This window comes from Dermacentor variabilis, chromosome 1, assembly GCF_050947875.1.
Source record: "Dermacentor variabilis isolate Ectoservices chromosome 1, ASM5094787v1, whole genome shotgun sequence".
NCBI classification, from domain to species: Eukaryota; Metazoa; Arthropoda; class Arachnida; order Ixodida; family Ixodidae; genus Dermacentor; species Dermacentor variabilis.
In genome coordinates this window covers 149,822,690-149,833,740 of record NC_134568.1, presented here as the reverse complement: position 1 = coordinate 149,833,740, position 11,051 = coordinate 149,822,690, and the positions used below count along the sequence as shown (strand labels likewise).

Below are 11,051 nucleotides of genomic sequence, written 5' to 3'. Positions count from 1 at the left end.
CAAATGTTGGAGGTAATTTGCGGCGGGTGCCAATGTTAAGGGCGAGCAGATGGCCAATGGTTTCATGCGCGTCTAGTGTGGAGGTCACGTAATCTAAGTTTTGGTAAAGCGAGCGGCATCACGAAGCGCTCGCTTTGGGACAAGCAAGTGCGCTCCCCGTCGCCGGCGCAGCTCATACGACATTGCGACAGCGAGTGCTCGCTATCATCGAGAACTTGTGTTTGTACGTGCGTGACCCCACGCTTGCTTAAAAAGCAGACATTTACAGCAATTTATATGGCCTGAAAAACTATAAACCTTACTGTGTGCAATTGTCTAATACTTTGCTACCGCTATACATGAAACTTCTCGCGAGCAGGAGGGCACAGATGGCGATAGAGCAGGTATAAATTAACCGATCACTGAAGCAAGGATGCAAACTTAACACCTTACGTTAAAAAATTTCTCTGGCGCCAACTTATTTACAGAAGGCTTTCACAGCTGACACAATTTCATCCCGATTTGTTATTGTTTGAACAGAGATGTGCTCACTCGCACTACCTTTTGGCTCGCAATTCCGTATTTATGAGCGCTTTCCGAGGCTTTGACTGCTCGCTTCAAACCATGGCACTTACCCATTACGGAGATTTGGATGCAGTGAATGGAAACAAAAAAGACCATAGAGATTTACAAGAATGGGAAAAAGTTAGATGGGAAATTCTGTACCATAATAAAAAATGGCAGTGCCTTGCTATTTGAAGCTCGAGCTGGCTGCCTAAAGAGAGAAAAAATAAAAAGTATACCAGAGCAAATATTCGCAACAAGATGAGGCATGTGTCTGCTGCAGCAAAAATCCAGAGACCACTCAGCACATACTAATACAATGCATAGGGAGGACCATAGCGAGGCCACAGCAAGGTTCATAGGTAACCTACTCCTTCCAGAAGCGCTTGGATTTAAAGTGGATGGCAGCATCAACCCACCAGCAGTCGAGATAAGTGACATTTAGAGTATTGGTGGAAGAAAACCAGAGGAGAGATTGATGCGACCACATCCATTACATGCATAGATAGCGGTACAAGGTGGATGGAGAAGTTCTGAGGAAGAGAAAAAAAGGTTAAGCAGATGTACACAAAAATGAACCGCTTACCTGATTAGCTCAAGAAGGCTAGGCGACAACTTGTCAACGCACCACTTCAAACTGGATGCCAATAAATCACAATCATTGATTGGCCAAGAAGCAGGCAGTTCTAACATCCTTCTTTAATGATTGTATGCAGTGGGAGCGATGCATTGGCAGGGAAAAGCTTTTTCTTTGCACTATGGCGAGAATGAAACTGACAACGATGACTTGGCAATGACAACTATTTTCCCAACTCACCCAATTCTTTGTCAATACCCCACAGTGGGTATGAGCCACTCGTAGAGGAAAACCAACCAACTACAGCCGCCGCGTCGCCTGCTCGACAGAAAATACGGTTGGGCACAGTAAACCTAGTTTCGAGCTTTTAACTGCCATCACAGTAAAAGTCCATGGAGCTTTACAAGGAAGGCAAACGAGAAATAGGCAAAAAACATTGGTACACCACATAGGGTATAGTGCCTTGCTTTTTGAGGCCCGAGCTACCTGCCTGAGGACTCGAGGTACTAGACCAACAAGGGGACCTGTCTCAGCTGCAGAAAAGAAAAATAGCAGAAATCTGGCAACAACTCAGCACGTTGTAAAGTCATGCAAAGATATCCATCCATCCAGAATCGGAGAGAACATCCACATTCCAGATGTGCTGGGGTTCGAGGGTGATGGGACCATTAAATGGTATGTGTTGGTGATCAGCAGGGGACGACTGTAGTCTGTGGAGAAAGAAAAGCAGGGAAGAGGTGGGGACAGGGTCATCATAGGCAAGTTTACAGGATAAAGAAGAGATAGAGAGAATGTTTGATTAGGATATAGTAAAGCTTAGTTAGCTCATGCAGAATAGGAGAGTATTTGCCGCCACTCTGACTCCAAGTGGATGCTGTTAGCTGTCACAGTCATGCGGTGGCTACATACAATGGCCGCCTGGTGTTTATCAACAACTACTTGGTGCTCATACTCCACCCATCTTTTACTATTATCCATTGCTATTGGCACTATTGGATTGAATGCACACAATGGAGATCACCACAATTGACATATGCGCCAAGCATGCACAATTTTTGGTGAGGACACTGTTGCAGGACACCGCCACAGAAAACAAATTTTGGCGGCACTACTTTTCTGTGTCAGGCAGATAACTTACGGGACAACCCTGTTGTTGCACACCATGGCGAGTGTTTTCTACAATGTGGAAAGGCCATTCTAAACCCGGAAAATCACAACATGTAGGTCAATGCAATACATACAGCACCAGCAGGCCACCATAGGCTGACTTTTTAGCTTCTCATGCTCTTTCGTATATATATCAGCCTGCAGCAAGACATGACTGAACAGGTTTCACTGCCAGGTTTCATGGCCAGGCCAGTGGGAAATTTATCCATTTAAAAAGCACTTGCAGATAATTTTAGTGAGGACATCTAACAGTGCAGCAAGATGCAAAAGCGCAGGGTTCATAGCAGCCTTTGCAGGAAAAAAAAATTTATAGGTTTTCAAGGAATAAAGCACCACGATGTCTGATAGCTTGATAACAAAATCGCTGTCTTAAACAGCACTTTTATTTTTGTTGCTACTGGAATGAAAATGTGTTTGCTAAGTCTCTCTCGCATGCACCATCACAAGCCAGTGATGCTAACTGGATCAGATTGGCATGACTCTTCTTCACCTGCATAAACCTTGTAGTCCGATAGACAAATTAAATCCCCCAACCTTAGCTGCGAGCAAAGTTCAGGAACTTTTTAAGCTCTCTGTGAAACTTAAAGGGGCCCTGCACTACTTCTGAAAAAACTTGAGTGCGACTGATAGTGGTATCACAATGCAGCGATTTCGAGCACCTTGCGCAACAGACGTGACCTCGGATGTGTGGCACTATTATCAGTTGTTGAAAATGTAATATGCAATTTATGTTCAAAAACAAGAAAGAAAAGCTATGGCATTACATTTTACAGTAATTTTAATTATGGGAACCAAACCCTTCCACACTGAAGGGTTTTCAAGGACCACTACAACTCCTGAAACACAATACACTACGGTAATGGAGGACTCCATGTTAATTTTCACTCAGGGTTCTTTAACAAACATCTAAATGGAGATATGTGGCTAATGTTCTTCCAGTGAATGCACAGGATAAGCTGAGCAGTTGTGCCAGAATGGCGTGCAAAACTGCATTGACGTGAGAGTTCTTGGAGGAAGCAAACACAGTTGTTCCAGTCTTCATGATAGTGTCAAAGGCAGTGCTTGGCCATGCACCTTAAAGTGAACATTGGAATAGGCCTTAGAACAGTTAGCAGCAAAAAGCGAGTGCATTGTTATTAATTGCTGCAAACCACAACAGTGCATTCCGCAGCATAATTTCAAAGCAAATTTAAAGCACCACTATGACATTTACATAATTTAAAGAGTTTTGTGCATGGGCAGGTAATGTTACCTAGCATATGCACAAGGGCTTTGGGTTTGCATGCCTTGGACAGGCTGCACTTGCACCTTTCAATTTGATGATGCTCCACAACAAAAAACAGTTTTTTTTTACTATTTTATTTTGAATAATTTAAAAGGTACCACGTCTGCTTCTGTTACAGTAACCATACTCAAAAAATTTACAGATGCATAGAAAATTGCACAATCACCACACACTCAAAACTAAGTCCATTCATCAAGGCTCAAAGTCAATTAAAATATGACAGACAAGCTATTTCAATAAAAGCATTGAAGAGATAGGCTTTGGTCTGACAAGTTCATAATAAAAAAAATTAAATGTTGCAGCATCCTAAAAAGTGATATAAATACCATCAGCATTACAGTTACTATGATTACCCGATGATAAAAGACCAGAACAGTTATTTTTCTCTCGGACTACAAAGGACATTCAGCAATCTTCCGTCACCTGACAAACATGGGAGTCTGACAATGGTTCTCATGATGAGCTTGAATGCAGGCGAGCACCCTCACACACATGGTCTCTAAAAGGGACTAGAATGATTAAAAAAAAAACGGAGGAGCATCGTGAAGTGTAATCACAGTTGCAGTGAAACAGAGTATGTACACAGGCGTGGAGCAAAAGCTCACCGCTGCACCACGTTCACTAGATCCCTGACCGTGTTGTGCAGGTCCGTGAACAGCTTGGCACTGGCAGCGCTGTTGTTGCTGGAGCATGTCCGCAGCTGGTCGCCCTGCGTCTCAAGACGCGACAACAGCTCCCGGAAACGAAAACGGCCGTGTGGCGGCACACTCTCGGCATAGCTGCTGCAGGAGGAACACAAGAGCTGCACCTTGTCGGACAGTTGCATTACGCTGACGCTGCTCAGGGAGCCTGGCACAGCCGCCTTAAGTGCCACAATGCCACTTTCCAGTGCACTCGAGATCTCCAGGATGGAGCTCTTGCTGTCAGCCAACCGATCCTCATCTCTTTGTGCACCTTTCTTGGGCTGGGGAGAGGTGCTCGGCTGGTTGCGAGGCACCACAGGAGGTTTAGGTTGACTGGGCGCACCTGACGATGACGACGACTTCAGAAACTTGTTGCCTGTGCTGGAGGAGAGCTTGGAGGCCGCCTTAAGGGCAGGCTTGGTCGGAACAACAGGCTTTGATGTAAATTGTTGCTGCTGTTGCTGCTGCTGCTGGGGGTCAGGTGCATCATCTGGTGTCCTTGGCGGAACGGTGACTGCTGAGGGTGGTGATGGAGGGCTTGTTTTCTTGCTTTCTCCTCCATCATTTTTTGAAAGGCGTAATGACTCTGGTCGCTTGGCACCAATCTTGGGGCTCACTTTGCCACCACCTGTCTCTTTCTCCCACAGCTTCTTCAGGCTACTAATGCTTCCAGAGCTTTGCCGCTTCTCTTCTTCTCCTTGTGCTGGTGGCTCTAGAGACTGGGTGGGCGACTGCAATCGCTCTGGCTCCCGTTTCTTGCTGTCCTCTACAGGAGCTTTCTTCTGCGGAGCAGAAGCTTTGGCTAGTACATCAGTAGCATTTTTTTCAACAGGGCTACCTCCACGGCAGGAATCTCCAGTTGTTTGAGCACATGCTTCCCCTGTTTCCGCAGCTTTTCGACGAGCTTTCATCTTAAGGTTCTCAAACAGCTCCGATACCACCTGCGCAGCAGAGTTCCTTGCTGATATTTCTGCTAACGGTGAAGAATGAACATCCTGGCACTGAAGTGTCTGCTGGTCTGGATTGCTAAACTCTGGTGGTGGAGGGAACCCCTCATCACTGTAAGAAATAGGGCTGCCATCTGGAGCCTCTGGCATCACGGGACTCTGATTACTGTCTGAAGCTGCTTTCGTGGCAGCATTAGAGTTTCCTGAGTGACGGCTCAACTGGTCATCCACAGAGCCACTCTTCACAAGGGGGTGCTTTGGAGGGCTAGGTGGTCGGTCCTTTGGTCGACGCTTAAGAGTTCGGCGCACAACGGATGATCCAAAAAGCGCAACTGGTGACACTGTTGCTGGTGCTGCTTTTCCATCCTGCGACTGCAATGCAAGCGATTCAAACGACTCTCTTTTTTGTGTTACTCCCACCTGAGCCTCACTTTCACTTACTACATCTTGTAAGCCATCATTAGGCAAATCTCGCCCAGGAGTTGTAGACTTCCCATCAAACCTGTGATGCCTTGCTAGCCTGGGAGATGGTCCTTGCTTGGTCCCTGGCCTCCTCATCTCAGGAATAGAGCCAGTCTCAAAAGCATCACTTACTTTAGTGTGTGTCAAGTCAGACTTTTGGCGCTGCAATATTGCATGTGGTGGTGTGACGTCTCCAACCTTGCAACGTGCGTGACCATAATCAGCCCCGGCAGCCACTCGAGCTCCTGAACCAATAGAAAGCACGTTTCCCATCTGGTAGTGAGCATGTCCAACCTCGACAACAGGCTCTTGGTAGGATGTCCCAGTGTGCAGTCCATGCTGCCTCAATGATTCTAGGTAGGCACCAATACGGGCCCCCTTAGGCAATGTCCCATACCTATTGATGGCACGCTTGACATTCTGCACCTCCAAGGCTGCAACCTGAACCTGTAAATAAATGAACATGTTTCATGTCTATAATTGCATTTGAACATTGCTATCAATAAAATGACTCATGTAAGAACACTGCACAAGAGGAAGACATGACAAGACTACCAAACATAGTTATCTGAGCATTTATTTCTATTTCAACACAATGCAAGCATGATAAAACTTATTGTTTAAATGCTAAGTGTGCCAGAACATTGACTACTAGGCTCAAGAGGTATAGGGCACAAATGGGTCATCTAAATTTTCGACATCTCTGCTTGAGAGCATAAACTTGCTATTTGTTGGCTAACAAGAAAGCAAGTATAAATTAAAAACCCATTACTCTCAGACCAGTAAAAGGAGATCATATGCAACATTTATGCAGGCTATGCAGAGCAGCTAGCTGGCTAGTGCCGCAAATAGCATTGCTTTTTCTACTAATTATTTTACACAGCTCTTGAACTCTCCAGTAAGCATACTTAAAAATAAAAAACGACTTTACCCAGTTTTAAATATAGTAAGGAGTAGTTTTTATTTTAATCAAAAAGACAACAGAAGGGAGGGGTTAGTGAAATGCATAGCAAATAAAGTACATAAAAAAAAGTAAGACCCATTGCAAATCGAGTCAACATTCTCAAACACAAATAAAAAGGAGATGCATACAGAAGCAAATATTTTAGAATATGAGCTATTTTTATCACTTGACAGCAAGCTCATTTGTATGAGGCCCAAACCTTGACACAAGTGAAATTCTCTCCCTCAACAGCTGTTAAAACCTCAACTGTCCTGACATACTCTCAGCCCGTGCACAACGTCTCAGTGTTGCATTTCATTGCTTTAGAGAGTTTATTTTAGTTTGGACGAGGAACACCTGCATCTTGGCATCAGCCAACACATTTTTTTTTTTTTTGAGCTCAAACTCCTTCAAAGAAGTGACGGCGCACTTCCTTCCCCGTTCATTCCTCAATGCGTAGGTCCTTTCTGTTCTCGCCCTTCTTCCGTCGCGTGTTCGGCCAATGGACCGTTTGAAACATCCTCTTGGTAAGTTGTACAGTCAATGTGATTTCTAGGACTCCCTAGGGGTTGCAAAAACGTCAGAAAAATCGGGCAGCTCGAAAAAAAATGAATGCCTGTCTTTTACTGCCCTTGAGGGCTCAAATCGCCACAGGCACAACTCGAAAAAGCTCTGAATGCCTGCCAGTACACTTATTAGCCATATCGGTGCTCATACTGTGACAGGAGATGGCGGGTGCATGCGTGTATAATTAAGGAAAATATATTGTATCCTGTGACAATTGCCCCTTCCCACACTTATGCTTCACTGCGTAGCATTACTCTACTAAGGCAAAGCTGACTTTTGGGAAACGCAATTATGCAATGCGTCAGGCTTTCCGAGCTTCGAAGCCACTGAGGATTACAAAAGCGCAGTCGGCACCATTGCTAGCAGTGGCAAATTCTTTTAATGAAAAACACCCCACCGAACAGCAAGACCCTTGGTTGCGGAAGTCGAAGCAGCTAGGCCTAGCATTGCCGCAGTGGTGGCTACGGCTGCCAGTGGATCCACGTGTGAGAGCGCTGATTCGAGGCAGCGAGGTAATTAAAATGGCGGCGGTGGTGGCTTTGAATGCCTATCTGCGGTCATGGAAAAAGTTTGGAAAATCGGACGGCTCTAAGGGTTCTTGCATTCGAAATTTCAGACATTTTTATACACAGACTCTATGGGGTAAGTGATGGTGCCGCGAAGCGGAAAGTCGGTCATTGGCTGTACACTGGCAACTCCTGCAGCTGACGACACGGCATCAAAGTAGATTCTTTACGATTCCTCTGTTACTTGAGCTAGTGTTACCGCGACTTTCATTGCCTTTCAATAAAATTACAGCTAATTTTCCCTGATAGAAGCACAAATTCCCTTAGTTTTCCCCAAGTATTTCCAGACTATTCAAAATCCCTCAGAATTCCCAGTTTTCCTGGTTGGAGAGAGAGAGAATAAACATTTTTATTAGGTAAATGCTGCTTTAAAGAGGCGTCCTCATTCCAGAATGCCTGGAGCTCGGGCCGCATCCTGGGTCCTCGCAATCAGCTGTTGCTGATCCTCGAGGTCGGAGCTGGCCAAGGTTCTCTCCCAAAGCTCGTCGGTGTGGTAAGGGTTCGGAGGATTTAATGCTCTGCAACCCCCTACTATGTGCCTGAGGGACCCGGGCTCTACACAGAAGCGGCATTGCGGAGAGAATTGTGTAGGGGCTGTGAGGTGATTTCTGGAAGGGTGGTGGAATGTATTAACCTGTAGAGCTCGGAGGAATCGCTCCTGCTCTCTAGGTAGTGACTTGTGTGCGGGTGCATATGTTCTGCGGGTTAGCTCGTAGTGTTTTGTGATGTCTTGGTACGAGACTAGAGGGTGCACGCACTCGGGTTCAGATTCCTCGGCGTCAGCTCGGTGGGTCAAATCTCGAGCCACATGGTTGGTGACCTCGTTGCCAGGAATGCCATGATGAGCTGGCACCCAGATGATCAAGACTGATCTCGTTGGCAGCTTTTGACTGATGATCTGGCGCGTAGTGGTCTGAATTCTGCCGCTAGCAAAGTTGCGGCACGCCTGTTGGGAGTCGGTCACTATGACTTCAACCTCCGTTTGGGAGACCGCAAGGGCTATGGCCGCTTCCTCAGCTTGGAGGGGATTGTTTCAGGTGAGCGAAATGCTGCTCCGATGTTATTTGTTGACGACTACAGTGGCTGTTGTGGCTGCGCATCTGGGGTAAAACCCCGCATCCATGTAGGCTGTAGAAGGTAAAGTTCCATATTGCTTGTGTATGGCCAGGGCCCGGGCCTCCCTTCGCTGTGCGTGGTGCACTGGGTACATTTGCGAGGTAGAGGACGTACGGTGATGTTGCTCAAGAGGTCATGAGGTAAGCTCACAGTCTGAGGCGGCGGATGGCTGAGAGGGGTAGGGAGCCCCACGCGTAAGAGGAAGGACCTCCCCGCTTCCGTAACCGCCAGCCTTGTTCACTGACTGAATAAATGTGCTTCGTCAGCTGCTTGTCCGTGTTGTGCACTCTCAGTCGTAGTAGGTGTTCTGTGGACGTACTGATCGGCAAGCCCATCACCTGCTTATATGCTTTCCTGACCATTGTGTTGATTTTCTTGAATTCCATTGCGTTGAGTTCAAGAAAATCAACACAATGATCCCGGTTGGTAGATACCCTGTCATACAACTAAAACGATGGAGCTTCTCCTTAACCCCTTAACTGCCGATGATGAGATAACTCGCCATCACAACGAGCATCCTCTGGTGCCGATGAAGTGTTCAACTCATCATGAATGTTTGGAAATTTTTGCACATGTGTATGTGTTCAGGTTCTTGTAATTTTGACAAGAAAATAATACACAATACTTTTGGTCAATTTTTATTGCACTTTTAAAAATGTTTTCAGAATTTGTCACGGCAGTTAATGGGTTAAAAGGACCGACAACTGCCCAGAACGCATCATTTGGTGGAAATGGAAAGACCGTGATTAACAAGGATAGAATTGAACAAGGTGTTCGCAGTATAAGTAGTAATTATAACTTTAATATTGTTTGGTACTAAGGGCTGGACTCCCACCATCTGACCGCAGATACTATACGCAAGCTGGCTGTTAATTGAATGTGTATTTCTCAAAATCACATTCTGTTTATTAAGGCGTAAGCCTTTAGTGGCTCATGAGTGTCCGGGCGAAATCCGTGGTGGATGCAGGAAAGCGGTGATCACCGGCGAGGGTAGCAAGGAGAGGGGGCGCCATGCCAGTATCGCTGCGCGAGTTTGCACGTGGGAGAGCGCAAACATGCGCATGGGGGTGTGCACACATCGGCGACAAACCCTGCAGTCATATGGCTGTGATTGCATCCCATACTCGAGGCAACGGCGGTCTCCGTTCGCAGAACAGTTCCGACAACGGCAACAGAGGCAGTCATAGATAGGCTTTCGCCTATCGCAGTTTAGCTCAGCAAAGTGCCCATAGATTTTTTTTGGTAAGTGTTTGCGCTTTATTCTATGTGTATTACAATCTAAAAAAAAGTTCAATTTGTTGCCATTCAGAAACATATCTTTTGTTGATAACCAGAGCGAGCTGAGGTGAAGACTTTTAGCTCAAATGCGTGATCAGAATTTACATCCATATGAACTAACGTGTGAAACAGTGTAGTAGTGTATGTCGCCATGTAGTTAGGGACGACACGGTTTGCCATTACACTCGTCATGTGGGCAGCACCACTTCATCACATGTCAAAGTGCAGTGCACTGTAGTAAAAACATCATTTGGCTTTCGAAAGCTTGACTTCACTTGGCTAAAAAAAACTTTGGCCTGACTTACATACAGTCGAACCTCATTAATTTGAACACGCTTAAGTTGAACTGACGCTGTCGTCCAGTCAAAGCTATATGTATTCCAATAGGCGAAAAGGCCCACTTGCAATGGTTAATTCGAACATACTGCGCTCCGACAATGCTCTCAGCACCGCGCCAAATCATGCAGTGGCACCTTCGATTAGCATTCCTCTGACCTCACCATAGAGTAAAAGCTTAGGAGAGGCTTCTCAACGCCGTGTGCGAAGAAAAAAAAAAAAGCTCTGGCGGAAATTTGTTCACAGGAGTGCATCCCCATTACAACTGTTTATGACAAGTTAGTGACTTCTGTTAGTGTCGCGGCACCGCCATGTACCCCATAGAGTCGATGTACAAGTCCGAAATTTCGAACCCAAAAAACCTTCGCCGTCCGACTTTCAGGACTTTTTGCCATGACCGCAAGTCTGAAATGGCATTCATCGAAGCCACCACCACTGCCATTTTGATTATCGCGCCTCCTCGAGCCGGCGCTCGTGCACGCAAATCCGCTGACAGCCGTAGCCACACCACGGCAATGCTAGGCCTAGCTACTTCGACCTTCGCTACCTAGCTTCTTGCTGTTCGGTGCCGTGTTTTTTAA

General features: G+C 46.1%; 1 protein-coding gene across 2 annotated transcripts in view; it reads right to left on the bottom strand.

Moving 5' to 3' along the window:
- Nucleotides 1-1,900: 1,900 nt before the first annotated feature.
- Abl (tyrosine-protein kinase Abl) overlaps nt 1,901-11,051 on the bottom strand; it is a 236,793-nt gene continuing 227,642 nt past the window's right edge. Inside the window, exon 11 of one of the 2 annotated variants that reach the window (XM_075697510.1) lies at nt 1,901-6,111. In XM_075697510.1, coding sequence (XP_075553625.1) covers nt 4,174-6,111 — 1,938 coding nt within the window. In that variant the 3' untranslated portion in view covers nt 1,901-4,173. The remainder of the gene's footprint in view (nt 6,112-11,051) is intronic. The other variant, XM_075697504.1, reaches the window with a different exon arrangement.